Genomic DNA, 18,806 nt, shown 5'->3' on the forward strand with positions numbered 1-18,806 from the left:
TGCCGCGTGGCTGCGCGACCGCGTAACGCGTTCCCCGGGACGATTAACCGTATAGCTTGATCAGTTATGACCGACGCAGGAATCACCGTAATTACGTAATCACGAAATTGGCCTGCCCCTAAGGAACAGAAGGCAAATTGAGACAAATGGTAAAAGGAATCATGGCCACCAAGCCGACAAAAATGCCGGGCAACGACGTCGCTGAACATTTCTTCCTTCAACCGAATTCTGGCCAACCTTTTTTCTGCTAATTCGACAAACGTACGACTTTTGAGCGTGAAGAAGCTGGGATATTAATAATAACGAGCTCTAAGTTTGACACTATTCTTAAGTTCAGTGATATGACTTTCACTATCTTGAGATTATTATTTGGGGGACTAATTTGTAATACTGAGAATATCGATATTATCGTATTATATATGTATGACCAGAAATAGGATTCCTTATGAGATATGTTTTAAAATAACTATTTTAACATTCTCGTAGTAATTAAAAATTATGTTTTTGCATTTATGAGAAGAATTCACTTCCTATGCTTACGTTAAACTCTTGTATTAAAACCATACGATATAACGCTTTATGACTTCAAAGTAGAAAATATATTATATAATCAAGGAATAAACCCAGTCAGAATGAATACGAGTATTAAATAGTTAGTGAATTCGTCTTTAAAGAATCTAAATAAATAAATAAAAATACAAAAAGAAGAAAGGAGTTTTGATAGGCATAGGTCGGTATTGTTTCCCTAGCAACATTCCTCTTCCCTCCGTTCATGGAGACCCTTGTTCATATAACTCGATTGTGAAGTATTTCAAAACCGGAAGGCAAAAATGAGATTAATCTCGGTTCAGTGTATCACATCGTCGAGATTTCCGGATGTTCGTCCTCGCGCTCCAGCGAAGGGAGCGGAGCCTTGCAGCCGCTGCAACCACAAATAATCGATATCCTTGCTGCGTCTATTCTCTTCACCCTACCTGGCCCTTTCTCTCTTCGCCTTCGCGCTCTTCCCCCACTACTCTCTACCTCTATCTCTTTCTTCCCTTTGCACGTCGGTTCGTTTTTATATTCCCGTCGCTTGCAATTTTTATCCACCCACCAGCCGCTTTTCGACGCGAAACTCTCCTAACAGTGAAAAACTTTCCTTTCATGGCGGTATTTTCTTTTCAAATGTTCCACAAAACCGACACGCAAATTTTTATCACCTCTTTTCCAGCTTTCAATCGACTACAAAACTTGGTTTTTGGGCATAACCAGGCTACACCTTCGCCTTTGTCTTTCGTTTACGAATTGGAAAAAAGTGGACAAATTTTGTTTGTCTTGTTTTCGCTAAATGGAATCTCATCGTTCTGAAGATGTATTTGTTCTATTGTTTCAGTTCGGTTGCTTTCTCCTCCTCCTTCTTTCTTCTCGATTTTACTTCTTTGTTAACGTCTTTTCTGATCTGGTAAATTATGATTTGTTATGGAAATTTTTATTACCATTGATTGCTAGCTTTCCAATCGATTTCAATGATTTCGAATTAATTCATAGGATGTCAATAATAATAAGATGAAAATATCCAGACTGCAGAAATGGCAAGTAAGAGAATATCGATAAACTATATGTTTCGTAATATAATTTAAGATTTTTATCTTTGAATGTTTATTTTCTGAGAAATCAGTGTATCGTATGATAGAACGCTTTCGGGTAGTCGATCTCGCCCGAGCTTTGCCGATTCGACGAGTTCGGGTTTTCTCGATTTCGCGTAACCGCGCGTAATGCAAACGATTATGTGACTGAAAACATGAAAAACATAGACATAAGAAATATAGACCGTTGGTGCATTATGAAGAGCGTAGTCCTCGTTAAAAAATAGAAAATAAATATTATTATCGTAGTCTCTCTTTCTTTTTGTAGCAGATATTTTTTATAACACATAAAAAAGGAAAGGAAGTCCTCGTTATGTATCTCTATCTCTTTTTCAACGAGGCCCACTTTCTCAACTTCGCAGTCTATACTTCTTAGATACGTTTATGGGCGAAAATGATACACCAAAGCCAACGGTACTCCTGAAATCATCAGAGACACGCAGATCGATGGAAATAATCAATCATCACGATCGCCAGAAGTGGTCGTGGTCTCGCGACGAGAATGACTCGCCTATGTAATCGCGATTGAAACAAATCGGTTCAATTATCGTTATGAATTCTCAACGTCAATCGACTAAACGCACTTGGTAAAGCATCGAGTACCGTTCGCAAGCTTAACTGAACGCAGCGAACTTTTCTATTCCTTTGCATATAAAAAATAAGAAATGTTATGTAATAAAAAAAAAAATATTAGAAAAATCATCAAATTCGAGAATACATAATTATATATTATAATTTTCAATTGTTGTAAGATAATAATGTATGCGAATGCACGTTAAATCACGGTCAAAGGCAATCATGAAACGTGACGCTATAGTGATCGGTAGCGTTCAATGCTCGCTCATACTGGACAATCTTCAACTATTATTAGTACTTTATGATCAACGGAGAAATTGTTACACGTAAGAAACGTATAAGTAAAGACCCGTATATAAAGGCCATTCGCACTTTTTGTTCTAAGCTTTAGTTTCTTATTCGTTTTGTTTTTCTAACATGTAACATGGTACCTTTTATATTGAAATTTTATTTTATGGAAATGTACTATAAACATAGACTAGAAATTATCGATTTTTAAAAACCGCATATATCTTATGTATAATATATGTACATACGAAATTTGTTACGTACATGTAAGCCTACATAATTTTGGCCTGCTGTATATTGATTTGTAAAAATAATAATAACGAAAATATAGAAATACGAAACTTAGGAAAAATGCAGCTATAGAACTAGAAATATAAAAGGATAGAGATAGAAATGTAAAGAAACGATTGAATTCTGTCTAAAGAAGCTTTTTGAATATAAACGAAAATGCAAAATTGAATATTTCCTTACAATCGTTGATTAATAAACAACAATCGAATAATTTTACAGCTCCAAGCACATTAATATTGCAAAATGATTCGTTAATTCCAGTCTAATCAGCGTAAGGGATCGCCAATTCTACGTATATAAATGGAACAATTCGTTGGCTGATATTGGCTCTCGTTCCACAAGACTGCGTACATTTAGGTAAATTTTGTTCAAGCAGTTTTTCAATGAATAAGAGATCAATCGAGGTCCACGAGCAATTGATGCCAAACGAAAGTTGCTTTGGTTTGGAGCAGAGAATCTGATAGCGAAATTGAATATCTTTCTAGATCATTAAGCTTGAAGATCTCATGATTAGCTTGAACTGTCTCTTATAGATACAACCTAGGAATTTGTAAAATAAATCATACCAATAAGAAATCTGACGAGATAGACTTAACCTTTTAAATCAATTAGGTTTGGAGATTCTAGTATCAACATAATTCTTTTATTCTACCTCATAAATATGACTCCTAATTTTTGGGACTAATGATTTCAAATAGAAATTTGGTAGTACTGTTATACTAGTATATATTTATTTATTTATTTATTTATTTTGAATGAATCAATGTTATTTGACATACTATAAAGGCATTATCTTCAATGTATTGATTGATTATTATGTACATAGTACCTTATGTAGTTTCTCAGGTTCTATACAAATCTATGGATGGACTATTTCCCACAGAAATAATTCAGCAATGCTACTTCTTTTTATTCTAGAAAATCCAGATAACATTAAGTCTTACATTTTGTTACTAATAACATTGTAGCATTTAAATTATTTTCAGTATTAGCTTTATAACCTAACGTAATATTTATATTCCTCTTCACCACAAAGTAACTTTTAGGAAATTTTTTTACAAATAGAAGAATCAGGTATATTTTACATTTGTTTGCAAATAGTCTCATCTTTGTATGAAGTATTAAAACTATTTGTTGACTAAAAAACTTAACCTGTATAATTAAATCATATTTCCTTAAATGACTATTAGATGATAAATAATTGGATAAAAAATCTACATATCTGGGAAAGAATTTATTTATACGAAAAAATCCTCTGTTATGTACATCAATAATTTTGCATGTAATTAAAAGAAATTAAACATAAAGATGTCTGAATTGCTTGTGAAACATGTACAATGTGCAACTTTTACATCAATAAAAACCGGTAAGATAAAAGCATGCGAACTTACTCCATAAATTTCACGCTTAGCTCGTGCTAAATGACAACTTTGTATTTGGTCGCGGTAATTTATATGTGTGGGTCATTAATAATATTATATGAAGCTTCCGAAGTGTTTTATTTTAATATATTGCTTAGTGAATAAATATAAAGTCAAAAACAATATTAACTATGAGACGATCTAAATTTAAATATAGTTTGTAGATTTAAAAATTTAATAACTTAATGGAAAGATCTAAGTTTAGATACCGTGAGTTTGAAAAAGATTTGTATCTGATAAGAGTCTTAAATTTAATGAATGATGTGTTCTTGCTACTGATAAATTTTCTATAGATATATCAATTAAGATAAAGAAAGAAACGATCATGAAAATGCACCAAACAATGCACGAACTGTTGAGTATAAATATGTTACAGATAGGCGTCTGTAATCTTGATAAAATATTTGATGTGTTAATTAAACACTTCACTTCAGATTGTGAAGTTCAAAGTACGCGAATAACAAACTGCGGTTGCGTTCAACTGACCTCCGCGAATTTATTGATTTTGACTTAATATACTCTCAATATGCTTCAATCTCTGTTGAATTTAAAATTAATAAAATTTTTTTTATTTCTTAATATTTGAAGATTCGTGGATTTTACACAATTGTTTAGTAAAAAAGAAAGTTAAAATAACTTATCGATACACTACGTTACTTTAGTTTGTGTTAGTATGATATTCAAGTATCAATTTTCTGTTGGTAACACTGAAAAGAACAGCTGTTTGCACACCAATCCGTTTAAACACATTTACAATGCGATAACCTTTACATTGGCTACATTAGTAATCAGCAAACTTCGAAACAACGTGAAACATCAATTGTCGATATTATTGATCATAAAATGACATTCTGTAATTACACTTAACACTTTTATTATTATATGAACTTTCAACAAAAATTGACAGAAAATATTAATATATCAATTTTCAACTTCTTATTAAAATTCAATAGTCATATTACAAAATAAAAATAATTTCGATCATAATTACGTGTTTAAAAACTATGCGAAAATGTTATTGTTGTGTCACTAAAAAGCATACAACGAGGTTGGCTACACTGACGAGCGTTAGGTCGAATTTCAATGTGCAGATTAAGAATGCTTCCGGATAGTGGCTCCACGTCGCTTTCACAAGCAACTAAATATTATATTAGTAAGCAATTGAGATTTCTTTAAATATTGACAAAAATATTTCAGAAATAACATATCAAACGAAATATAGTTATTTATTTCATATTCCACCCAAATTCGTAACTATCATTCATGAAAATGTTGATCATTGGAAGCGCAATAAAAATTCTAATCAAAAAACAAAATTATAAAAAATTCCCTTAAATGGAATTCTTACTCATTTCTATTAGTTTTATTAAGTAATAAATCAAACGAAAAAAAACATTCAATGATGTTTACTTGTCTAGAATTATCACTTTTTATCGCAATTGGTATATTCAATGTGTTATTTCTAACTTTGTATTGAATTTATCGTATATCGATGAACAGAAAAATAAGTATTTTAAGTGTAGTAAAAAATATAAAATTTCACGAAAATCGGAGCAATTGAAAGTAGACACAGAACAGGAAGAGACAAGAGCCTGCGCAGAATGCCAGGACCGTATACATAAGAATAAGAACCTGTTACATGCGCTATCCAAATACTAAAACATTTATTTTGACATTTCTGTAAAGGTAAATCACGAAAATCATAAATGGTAGTTCAATTAAAAATCTTACGGTATCTTGACCAACGAGAAATGTATATTTTTGCATGCTTTCAATTAATAAGAAAAAATAATAGGAATAATATTTTAAATACATTTATCCGATTACATTTCAGAGGAGATGGTACTAAATGAGCTAACAGTAATGATATTCATGACTATAATATAATAGAAATGTTACTGAGACCATGTGGTTTGAAACATTATTCTTGATTTTTCAGGATCAATTCAAACTATTCTAAGTGTTACTAGTACTATAAAAAATAGTATAAAAGTAATAGATTAATAAAAGCTGTAACAACAAAATCATGTAATAGAAATATATATTTACTCCAATGAATGCCATTAATATATTACCGGCAACTAGTATGTACCTACTCGTGACAGTCGTCAATTCGATCCATTAAGTTGATCATTCATAATTTATTTAAATACTATCAACAGAGACTGCGGATTTTTATGCATTTATGGAAAATTTAACGATGCAAAAATACGCAGAATGCATACGCAATGCAAAAATGTATAAAATATCCAAAATGAAATACTGGTTTTGATAGACAAAATACATTTCTGTTTAGGTTCTCTTTCTTTAATAGTGTTTAATTTGTATAATATTCACAACCTACTGAATAATAATGATATTGCGGATCTTCATGCATTTATAGGAAATTTGAAAGCGCAAAATTGCAGAGAATGCACATAATATATAAAAGTATATAAAATATCCATATAGTGCTTTTTATAATACTAAAGCTATAACAATTACTATATACTTAGTAAAACAGTTTTCTATCTAGTTCCTATTTTCTTAATTATGTTCTCAGAAATATGAATTTGCATAAAAACCCACACTCCATCAATAATTGAAAGCAAAAAAAAAACAACCAAAATGAACGTATTCTAAACTATTTCAGACGAATTCTCCCTGGTTACAAAGCACGATAGACTCTCTCGAGGGAGAGAAAAAAGGAAGGAAGGAAGAAAAGAAGCAATACACGAAGACGGCCGAGAGAAGTTGAAGTGGGGGAGAGAAAGAGGAGACTGGGTGGGGCAGCAGACGCCCCGCGGCAAACTGTCAAACTACGCCGGTTCCGCAAGGTTCGTGGCCATCGGCCGTCCCCATGGTAATGCTACGTTTTCCAAGAGCATGTACACACAAGTAAATATGCACGCACACCGACACGAACGCGAAGCATGGAGGGTTCGATGCGGAAAACCAACCGATACGAATTGATCTCGAATATAATTAAAAACCCGAGTAAATTATATGAAATAAAATGACAGAAAATATCGTTGGATTTCATTCGACTCACCATCATTTTGTAGTTGAGCTTCCTTGGCGCGGCTACGTTTTCCATTCTCACGGACATGTTAGCGGCCTTATCGCTCGTGGCGCCCGCTCGAAACGATACGCTATGCCGTTGTCCTATTATTACGGGTAATGCGTGTATCTCTCCTCTCTCTTCTCTTATTTCGTACTTGTAGGTCGTTACTGGTTTTTTCAGGCTGGTGTTGCCCGACCGTTAAAGCAGCGTCACCCACGGATTTTCGATATCTCTTCGACACTGGTCAGATGCAAGCAAAGAACCAACACAGCACGGTCACGAAACGAATTTGCACTCCGATCGGCCGATAAACCGGGGTGGAGCGGAGGCAGAAAAAGAGTGAGGAAGGAAGAGAGAGATGATGAATATAAGTGTGGGTGAGACGCTTCGTAGAACGAGGGGGGTTGTCAAGGAGGGGGTAGAACCTAGGACGAAGTACAGTATGTATGGTTATGGATGCGAAGGGACAGCAATAAAGTCAAAGTCAGTCGGTATAGTTTTAATACCGACAAAACCCGACGCGACAAGCGCAACAATAAATCACTTTGCAGCAAAGAGAAGAGAAAGAAGAAAAAGAAGACGGTAGGACGATCTGGATAGAGAAAGAGAAAGAAAAAAAAGAGAGAGAGAAGAGAAAACGTGAGCTGAGGGGTTGAGACGGGAGGAAGAGCCAGAGGAGAAAAAGAGAAAGAAGGACGTGGTGTGTGCGGCTTTCTGTTGCAATGACCGAATGTACACGCGGTACTACGTAAATGTAGTCAAAGGATGGAGTGAGGAAGAGCGAGAAAGATGAGGAAAGAAGGGGGTAGAGAGCCTGAACCGATGGCGATATGAGACGGATGTCGAGTGTCAAGAGGGTGTGTCGGCTTATACACTTCACTACTACTATTGGTCGAACACTTTTCTCCACGTCGTAATTCGTTATTAAAACACGCACCACATCGAGAGAATCAGTTAGGCTACACCGAGAATTAAGACAACGAGCAGGAGAGACTACGCGAGATTATCACCTACTTCGGTATCGTTTTCAACCAATAGTGGTTGCTGTTGCGGTACGATTGTTCTTATCCACGTCGTTGCCGTCTTCGTCGGAATTGTTCCCTTTATCGTTGTCCTCGTCGCTTCGGTCACTGTCTTCCTTAAGTCCTTATCTTCGATCCTTCACTCGTATATCTTTCCAATCACACCGTCTTCTTCCTTTATCCTTATCCCTCCTCTTCGTGTTTCTTTTCTTCTTCTTCTTCTTCTTTCGCACTTAGATCTTCCAGTTATCGCGAAAATCTTTCTATCTTTTTTCGTACTTTCTGTCGTCGTCTTCTCGTCCGTTATATATCGCGCGTGTGGCCTCGCACCTTTTTAATATCGTACAAATTCCACGAAGCACTACTAATACAGCATGTTACAAAAATAGAGTTTGTGTTCCCTTAAATAAAATAAATGTACAATTAATTGTTACTTGTGATTAGGAAACATTTAGTGTATGTGTTGTCTTGTAGGTAGAGTCTAAGCTACTGCCCGGCGAGGTTCGCCCATCTTGCCCGAAACTAAGGAGAGTCGCCGCTTGGAGGCGCTATGCACGCCACCACCAACGGTGGGGCTCCGGCGGCCGCACCTGTCTGCACGACCGCCACTCAACACACATTCACGTATCAGCACGTATACGAGCGATATCTTACGAGTTCGTTGAGCGCGACAAAGAGATAACCAATGTACTAATCGTCCGTCCAATAAAGACAGGGAAACTACAGCCTAAACGAATGACGTAGAGGAGAGAGGGCTATGATCACCGCGGTTTTCTTGATGAGTTTCAGCGTGGCGCAGTTGGCAAGCATGCGAATGAACGAGTGGCGAAAGCTCGACGGAGACCGCTAGCAACAGCGCGCCGCGAAAGACGAAGAGCGATAACGAAGCACGATACAAGGGAAGAGAATGAAAAAAGAAGAGAGAGAAAACGGACGACAGACAGTGGCGGGTGGTATACTCACCCCCGTATACGCGACCCTTCGCGATACGGCAATAAACATGTGTGCCATATGCCCTCTTATGTAGAAATCTACCTGAGATAGAGTACCGACCGACTCTTCTTTTCTTGCTCACCAACCATTTACTAAAGGAGAAAAACCGGTAGATATTAAGATCTCTCTCTTTCTTTTCATAGGATGAGAGATCGATTCTTTCGGCCCTTTCGTTGATGCCCGACGAGCTTCTTTCGCACCTTCCCGCGAGAGACTCGCGTTATCGATCGTGGAACGACCTCACTCACTTCTCCTACTCCCTCGAGGTCAGGAGACGAGATTTTCCCCTAGCTTTTTCCCCCCTTTTCAATAGCAAATCGCGGTAATTTCCTTTGCGGTCATCGACATTTCTCATTCACCGAGATGCTGCCTAGACAAACATCACGGTAACGTTCGATGTGGATCAATTGGGAAAGCAACGCGTATGGAAGTTTCAATCGATCTTTCACTTGTACTCTTCACTATTTCGTTCTATTATGATGTTCGAGCGAAATTCTTTTTCTGATTACCGCCTGTTGACCATAGCTCCGTACTACTCACAGATGCCCTCTACATTTCCAATCCTAGATTCTCGATCAGTAACGTAGCAACTGGAAAATTCGATTCGATCGGTTTTGTACATATATCCTATTTCGTCACCTACACAACTACGTTGTAAAGCAATATACATTGAATGGATAGGTTATGATCATAGGACCATGTGCAATTTCTAAAATACATCGTAACGAAGAAAGTATCCGTAAACTAGATTTGTGTAGCAATTATGTTGTTATTAAATCTATCTATCTTATCATGCAGATCTACAATAGCAAAAAAGCATGTATTATCAAAATGTTACTTTCGGTAATGACAATATTGTCTTTATATACGTCGAACAGATGTCCGAACATACGCTTTTACTTCGTGAGAGCCGTGAAAAAACTGCAAGAATCTTTCCATTCGTATCAGTACAACTTGCACAAGTAATAAGTCACTTTGATATAACTACTTAAAAATGTACTACTTACCAATCATTTTGTGATTTCTCTAATAAATACAAAGGCATGCATATAACGTGTTTTCGAAATCCATTGTCACGAACATAACTGTTCCGAAGATAAAACTACGCCGTTCTTAGTAAGAAATAAATATATTATACGTTTATATAAATTATGAATAGTTTAAAGCCATAAATCATATATGAATCATTTTAGTTATCTAAGAAATGGTACCAAACAAGTGCAGTACAAAGTATGAACGGTACCGAAGTGCCGAACAAATTTTTTATTTTCTTAAGATATATAATCCATAGATTAGAATATGTATTTCTGTAGGTACTTACTGTAGGTACTGTACTGTAGGTACAGTAGTTTCACTATTGGCATTCATGAATCATCGACCCTTCGTCTCGCATAATGGTACGGATCCTAACTAATAGCACTCTTCGTTGTCCAAACGAAATCGAAGGTCGATGAATAGGTAACTACATAATTCTTTTACCACTAAATCGTTGCCAGATTAAACCCAAATTCCAGAAAGTACTTACAAGACCTGGAGATTTATGTAGGCATTACTATCGACTGGCCGTTTACCTGAATTTGCTTGCCTGCCTGCCTGTCAACCATATACAGCATCTTCGATTTTGAAGAAAGCAGGCCACTTTGTTTTGACCGGTGTCTTTTCTTATATCTCTCCTTCTCTTTCCTTCTCATTCATGACGAAGTCACGGACAAGGTCAAGGCCGTTGGCCTTCATTTCTCGACATCCTCCACAACCTCCTACGAACTACCTCTCTTTGTCTCTCTTGCATATTCTTTCTAATCTTACACATTTACCTTGATACATAACATATAATGAATATTCATGACATCGTGACTTTTCTTTCAAGGTAGCTCAGTCGATACATTTAATTTGTATTATTTATCCAAGGGTTTATTGCTAGGGTTTGAGCAAGGATTTATGGCCTTTCTTTCATTTTCAGTGCTAACTATGCCCTCCCTTGTACCGTTACTTTTCCTTCCTGGTCTGGCCATTTTCCATCGTCGATTTTACAGGCCCTGCCACGGGGCGAATCGCCTTCAAAGAAGGAGGAAGGGACTGAAACAAAAATGTCTCTTGCAGAATGAACGATCTCACCTGGTCGACTCGTTCTACTACGCGTGGAATTGCACGGAGATGAGAGGACGGCAGCCACTCAGACATTCCGTTCCTCGTACGAACAGGTTTCCTACCGATTGCAGAAAAAAACTACTTAGACTCAAGTAAGCTAAACAAAGTTATTCGCGAAGAATCGATACGCCCGATTTCGGTATGGAGAGAAAGAAATCTGTAAGCAATCTACAACAACGGTTACAAAAAGTATTGATACGATATTGTATTTGATATAGTATTTACATACTAATTAATTAGATTCAAGTATATTAAATATCGTATCATTTGCAAATACTTTCATGTGATTACAAAAATTTGTTACTAGAATATAAAATGTAGAATCTAATACAAAAACATTTCATTAGAAGACGGATATGTGCCACTACTCGTTGCAATAGCTATACTTTGCATTTTCTATAATTGAAACGCTTTGTCTGTATGGGATAAATATATATGTATATGATAATATTAAAAAATGAAAAATTAATTTTTGTCATATATATAAAATTTTAATTTTGTATATACGATTATCTTCTGGAAAGAGAATAGTGTTCTTAAATTATATTAACTTTTTTTTATTTGCTTTTGTAGATAATTGCTGGAAGTATGCTGAACCACGTGGGAACTCGTCGATCGCGCTATGAAAAGGCCGAAAGTGATAGTCCCAAAAGACCGTATCAATGTTGATTAAAAATCGTCGTTTCCACGCATGCGTCACTCTTAGCCACTATCAGTCTTACTCGCTGAGACTATAAATGGACGAATATGATATATAAGAATGATTATTTTTAAAATACTTTTTAGATAACTTAGGACGTACATTAAAATATTATTTGATAACCATATAATTAGGTAACATGTATTTGTTTGATGTATAATATTATATATATATTTTTTGTAAATACTGAGTGAAATGGTATCGAAAAAGATGGTTAGACGAGATATTCGAATATCATGGTAAGAAATTCCACGATGTACGCCAAAATTCCCTAGGGGCACTTGGGTCAACAGGAAGTCAAGGCCACGCGGTCAATTGCCCCGCGATCCGTCGCCGTTATAAATAGATACGAGCGGCCGGTATCTACGCATCTATTTGCACGCATGCTGTAAAATCCGAATCGAAGTTATTCCGACCGAAGTATAGATGGTTTTTGCTTTCCCTGGACTTTTTTCCTAGCGCGTCTCAGAAACCTCCCATTGATAAAGTGGCACGTAATGAATGTATCGATCGTTGAATCCCCTAACGCTCTAACTGTTTATTCCTATTAATACCAGTTTAATGAAAGGAATGAGTTTCTTTCAGATATCCCTTTATAAATACGGCCGTCGCCATTCTAAATAAAGGAGACAGGAGAAATGGAGAATCGTGGGCCTCTGGTTTCTATATAAGTTAATAAATTGAATAATCTCAGAATAAAATAAAGCAAGGGTTGAAGACAAGCAAAAGATCGTCTACTTATTGTTAAAGAAATTGAAAGTCTTTCTTTCAATTTTTATATTTTAGCACATTCACTCTGGATCACTGATTATATGTAACTAGGAAAAACTTGCAAAATATGAAATGCAAAAGTAATCTATAGTTTCTTAGACTTTTGACATTATTAAAGAAATAACTCACATTTAATTTGTCACTTAATACTCTTCTGAATTCCGCCCCTGTTATAATACTTGTTTCCGAGAAATGCATCGCATGATTTCCTCTATAATTTACAAACAAGTGAGTTCTTTCGAAAAAAAGGCAGCATAATTATCCGACATTCAGAATGTTGTGTTCCGCTAGTATGTATTAACACATAAAGATACGTTGTTGTAATGAAATGTTAGATATTATCACAATACGGAGAGATCGTGCAGAAGGAAACAGTTCCTATGAAACAAGAAGAGTACTTATTGATCCGGTAGGTGGTGGATGTAGCGAGCATGGCTTATAAATGCCATCCGCTACGAAAACTACATATAACCGATGCCAATACTCTCCTTGACGTGGAATTATTATGCAAGCCAATTCTTTACGAGAAGGGTCGTCAAATAATTCAATGAAATAAATCAATTAACGATACGGTCTATTTCATATTCTTAGACGTCGGAAAACGCAAAAGTTGATAGCAGAATGAATTATCTAGAACCAATGATTTGTTATAATCCTTTGAAATTCTTAAATGTAATACATACATATATTAATGGAGTAGCTTAATATTAAACAGGCTCTAATTTTTTATTTTTCCTCTAATTATGTTGACATGTATTTTTTATTTTATTGTTTTATTTTTCTTTCATTTTTAATAAATATTTAAAATTTTTTCTGGCCAGGCTTCAATACGGTTTGATAAAAGATACAGCTTCGCGGATAAATTCAAGGGGAATAACCCTGTACCACCCTATACGGGCAGAATATATAATCTCGAGGTCATTGCCCGAGCGATCTTTGGGGGTTCCACCATGCCTGAAACGAGGGTGAGGTAACTCGGAATACTGGGCAGATATCGACCACTTTCCCCTAAAAGCTAAAATGCAAGGATGCAATTAAATATCTTTACATATACCATTTATAAAATACATAAAAATCAATTTAATATAAATTTACAAAAAATATTAATAAATAACTAATTACCCCAATATCCCTGGACATTAGCACATTTAATATCCTGATTCTGGTAGACACCTTCATCACCTTATATTAAAAGTAATACAATTTCTTTTTTCTATTAATTCCAATTTTAATTCAGATGTATTCTTCTCTTGTTTTAAGAGTGGCAGGTGGATGTTAAAGAAATTATTGCTAGTCACGGACGGGTTGGAACTTAAATATTTACCAGGAGGTTACTGACATGACTAGTCCTCCATTTTTCGTTCATTAATTAGATTCTGCAGAGAGCGGCCCCAAATCCCTACCGGCCCACCGGGAATTTCCCAAATTCCTCGATGACAAATCCGCCTTTGTTGTGTTAGATATAAGGACATGCAGAATACAACTATTTAATTGTAATTAAATTATATTATTTATATTTTATTGATAATAGTAATATCAGTAATAATATAGAGAAAGTATGAAAATATGCTTTATGATCTTCAATTCGGTAGAAGTCGACCTTCCTATCTAGAAATCGCAAATCAGACCGCAAGATTAATCGGTGCAGTGATATTTGTCAGTTCCTCTTGTCTTTTCGGCGACTGTACACGAGGTCTGTGTGCAAGGGCGAGGATTCGATCTTTTTCAACGTATGAGACGGTCGAAGGAAGAGGAAAAAGAATAGAAGAAGGAGGAAGAAAATCGAAGAACTGTCTTATGGGTAGGAGGGAGAGATAGGATAAGGGTTATTCGATGGGTGGCCGTGCCTTTTGGGGCAGTGGCCCTTGCTGCGATGCCTCCGAGGGTGAGAAGGGGCAGACGAGGACCTACGCGTTATTGAGCGGGCATTTCCCACAAAGCGCAGACGAGGGCAACCACCCCGTAGCGCTGCGGCGCTCAGAGTTCTCTACTCACTCTTCCTTCTCTCCCTCTCACGTTCTCTGTCTCCCTTGCCATCCCCTTTTTCCTGTTTCTCTGTTCGCTCGATCTCTATCCGATCTCTGCATTTCTCCCTGCCCTATCCACATTTTTATCTTTTTCTGTCGCCTTCTTTTTCTGCCTCCCTCTTTCTCGCAGTCTCCTCTCATTTTTTCTCTATATCCCTTTCTACTTTGATACGTACACATACACACATACCATATATATACATAATTTGTACATATTATTATACTATCTCTATATACATATATACACATACATATTTCGACCATTCTCGTCCCGTTAACATAGAGACCCTTCGTTCCTGCAAATTTCTTGATGTCAATAGGCGCTTTCGAGTTTAGTGCGCGCGTTAAATTTATCGAACACAATGCTCGTGAGCTCGTCTAAAAAAGAGGCGATGGAAACCGAGGAACATATGTACTTTGTCGCTCTATTTTATTTTCCTTTTTCTTTCGGGTCCTGAAACTAATTATGAACATAATAGAAAACAGATAAAAAAATTATATTATGTTTAAATATATAAAATTAAAGAAATTTTTTTCTCTTACTAGTGTATCATATACTTGTGTATGATAATTCTATTTGAAAAGAGAGGTAGCTTATTAGGGTAGTTTTAGTTTGTTAGGTTCGTGTTTGTTTCTCCTTCGGATTAATTTCTCAATTTTAAGCTATCTTCAAATTTTGAGGGAATTCTATATGAAAAAATGTCGTTTTTCCTCACGTCGTTTTTATTTCTACGTTTTAGTCTTTGTCTTCATCGTTCTTCGTTTATCCTTTTGTTCTCGCGTAGCTTTCTGTGCGCATGTTTTTCATTCGCGCTTTGTCTCCGCAAATCCGTCCGCTTTCTGTTTTCTCACTAAGAATTATACGATCCTAGAGTACCCTGTAATAATATTGCGAAAATTATTTTTAATTACATTCCATTTTCTCTCACTTTATGAAGCGTTATAAATAGAATATTTATCTAGCTGCTTATAGTTATCGCTACGTGGACTGCATTTTTTTCAAAATAATACATGTTTGATTATTTTTCCATTTTCACTTGATACTTTATCTTAACTTCTATACATTTTAGATATACTAATAGAAAACATTTTTTATTGGTATGTTATAAAAAGATTTTTTTAGATTGATACTTTAAAAGTGTATTAATTTATGTTATACATTTATTTCATAATATTTTCATTTTTTGACGCTTGCTGTGAAAAAAATCTGTTACAAGAAGTTTTGATTTTCTGTACTTCAAGCTTTTTTCAAGTTGGCTGAAATCGATGAGTACTAACCCCCGTGAAAACATGAGGGAAAGAGAAATGGATGTATCGATCTCACCTCTAGGGACTTGGTGGGATTAGGACATCACGGTAGCCACCCACGACGAGCTATGAAGCACCATGCAGTAGCGGAAGACGGAACTTGTAGTCCCTTAGCAACGTGTTATTATAAATTTGAGATACATAATTTCAGATAACTTTACATATTTCAATTAATTTCTTTTTAAATATATAGTTAAATTACTTTTATCTTTTAAAATCTATTATTACTAATAAATTTCTTAATTAATTACCATACTTTAGATATCCACCAATAACTATCTTTAAAAGTAAATACATATATATATTAAACATAACTTTGTTTAAATAGTCAAAATGAAAAATGATAAAAAATTTGAAATCCGTTTAGTATATTAAATCATATAAATAATTTTATTACTGAAATATTAATTGTTAGTACCTTGCATTATAATTTAAATATGTGATATCTTCGTATCGAAAACTACTGTATATAATATATACAGTTTTTATACATTTTAAAATAATATTGATTTTCAAATGGAAAAAGACAAACGTACGCCTCGTCCCTGTGGTACCAATCATCCAATGACGCAACATACCACCCTCAACCTGCACCCTCTGCGTCACACCCATCCTGTTTCCGCATACCACGTGCCCTCAACCTATATCTGTCTCCTAGGTCGTTGATCTGCAAAAGTCCTATTGCACATACGATGTAAATGTACAGTATTTATTACAATTTATAAGGAAATAACTATTAAATAGCCCAGAACAATTGGTATAAAAATGATCGCATTCTATTTATGTATGTCAATTTTGTTACGAATAACAATTATAATACTTCGTAAAATATCTGTAATTTGCTCTTGTAAAATTGTTAAATTTTATTTAGTAATATATTTGATTAAAATAAATAGGATTGCATTATTTTACCAATTTGTTATTTTACATCATGATTTATTAAGTTTCTGATTTCTTGTTTAACATACATATTATCCTATTATATAGTGCATCTGTACGCTGCATCTATGCTCTGCAGAAAACACGTGATACAAAAATGGAAGAAAGTATACCAAAATTACAACAAAATGAATTAAATGATAAAAGACCACAATTTGGTAACAGAGTCCTCTCCAGCAGTGACAATATATTTCAACATAACGCGTGGTACTTATATATGTTTAATGTTTAATAAAGAAAATTATAAAATTGGGTTATTGAAATCCTAACCTATAAAATATAGTTTTCTCAAATTGAATTGTCTTTATACACTGAAAACATCAATTTTCATTAGAGAAAGAATTAATTTATTATATTATAGACTTATGATATTATTTAATTATGATACATTATCATTTTACAATATATTTAAAGGGACAATGTTGTATGGGATGAGGAGCAGCAAAAGTTAGCTCAATTAAAAGTGAATGAAAATTCGACCATAATTTTATCAGATGAAAGAATTCAGGAATATGAGAGCAAGGCTGATAAATATTGGAATAAGTTTTATGGAATACATGAAAATAAGTACATATATGAGTTAACTACAAATTCTACAATTTCTTTAAACATTGCATATAACTGAAGAGTTTTACTTTTAATGTTGCAGATTTTTCAAAGATAGACACTGGTTATTTACAGAATTTCCTGAGCTAGCTGCTGATATTGTAAAGCAAAATGTTAAACAACCTCTGAGATCTATAACTGAAAACACAAGTGAAAATAACAAAGGATCTCATATAAAGATCCTTGATTTACCTAGTAAGAAGGGAAATAAAATTCTAGAAATTGGTTGTGGAGTAGGAAACACAGTATTTCCAATACTTTTGTACAATAAAGATCCAAACTTATTTGTATATTGTTGTGATTTTTCTGATAAAGCAATAGATATATTAAAACAGAATTCTTCTTATGATACATCCAGGTACGGTCTTATATCTTAATACAACATATTATAGCAATCATACGTAAGTAATATGTTACTTACATTTCATTTAAAGATGCAAAGCATTTGTTCTTGATGTAATACAAGAGAAATGGGAAACTCCTTTTGCACTAGAAAGTTTGGATATTATAGTGCTGATATTTGTCCTTTCAGCTATACATCCTGAAAAGTAAATATTTAATTAAATATTTATATATGTTCATATAGTTGGAAATACAAGTTACATAATTACATCTTATTTCTCCAGAATGAAGCATGTTATACAACAAGTACATAAGTATTTAAAACCAGGTGGATTAGTTTTATTTCGAGATTATGGAAGATATGATTTAGCTCAATTAAGATTTAAGAAGGGCAGTTGTCTTGCAGAAAATTTTTATCTTCGAGGCGATGGGACCAGAGTATATTTTTTTACCCAAGGTATTTTATTTAATAATGGAAGATAAATAAAAATAATAAATAAATAAAATATTTATTTACAGAAGAAATCAGGACCCTTTTTACAAGTTGTGGTTTCACAGAAGAGCAGAATCTGGTAGATAGAAGATTACAAATTAATAGAGGAAAGCAACTTAAAATGTACAGAGTATGGATTCAAGGGAAATATAGAAAATAAATAAAAAATTCTGTTAAGATAACTGTATTTCATTTTTCTTCAACATATTA

At 34.5% G+C, this 18,806-nt stretch overlaps 2 protein-coding genes and 2 long non-coding RNA genes across 10 annotated transcripts in view; 2 read left to right on the forward strand and 2 right to left on the reverse strand.

Annotated features, from left to right (window-relative positions):
- Positions 1 to 9,541, reverse strand: part of LOC126916627 (protein alan shepard) — a 46,691-nt gene extending 37,150 nt beyond the window's left edge. The window contains exon 1 of one of the 7 annotated variants that reach the window (XM_050722611.1): positions 7,236 to 9,541. In XM_050722611.1, coding sequence (XP_050578568.1) covers positions 7,236 to 7,292 — 57 coding nt within the window. In that variant the 5' untranslated portion in view covers positions 7,293 to 9,541. The remainder of the gene's footprint in view (positions 1 to 7,235) is intronic. The other 6 variants (XM_050722612.1, XM_050722610.1, XM_050722615.1 and 3 more) reach the window with 6 other exon arrangements.
- A 1,794-nt stretch (positions 9,542 to 11,335) lies between these two features.
- Positions 11,336 to 12,961, forward strand: LOC126916640 (uncharacterized). Its single transcript, XR_007710676.1, has 2 exons — positions 11,336 to 11,502; positions 11,984 to 12,961. It is a non-coding gene; the product is annotated as an uncharacterized LOC126916640 (long non-coding RNA).
- Positions 12,962 to 13,703: 742 nt separating this feature from the next.
- Positions 13,704 to 16,995, reverse strand: LOC126916639 (uncharacterized). Its single transcript, XR_007710675.1, has 5 exons — positions 16,635 to 16,995; positions 16,233 to 16,325; positions 15,625 to 15,786; positions 14,004 to 15,368; positions 13,704 to 13,896 (listed from the first exon to the last, which is right to left on the reverse strand). It is a non-coding gene; the product is annotated as an uncharacterized LOC126916639 (long non-coding RNA).
- Positions 16,843 to 18,778, forward strand: LOC126916635 (tRNA N(3)-methylcytidine methyltransferase METTL2). The gene is made up of 7 exons (XM_050722629.1): positions 16,843 to 16,916; positions 17,204 to 17,362; positions 17,570 to 17,722; positions 17,805 to 18,119; positions 18,196 to 18,309; positions 18,388 to 18,560; positions 18,623 to 18,778. The coding sequence occupies exons 2-7, from the start codon at positions 17,253 to 17,255 to the stop codon at positions 18,754 to 18,756; spliced, it is 999 nt and encodes a 332-aa protein (XP_050578586.1). The 5' UTR covers positions 16,843 to 16,916; positions 17,204 to 17,252; the 3' UTR covers positions 18,757 to 18,778.
- The last annotated feature ends 28 nt before the right edge of the window (positions 18,779 to 18,806 follow it).

Source organism: Bombus affinis, chromosome 5, assembly GCF_024516045.1.
Source record: "Bombus affinis isolate iyBomAffi1 chromosome 5, iyBomAffi1.2, whole genome shotgun sequence".
Classification (NCBI taxonomy): Eukaryota; Metazoa; Arthropoda; class Insecta; order Hymenoptera; family Apidae; genus Bombus; species Bombus affinis.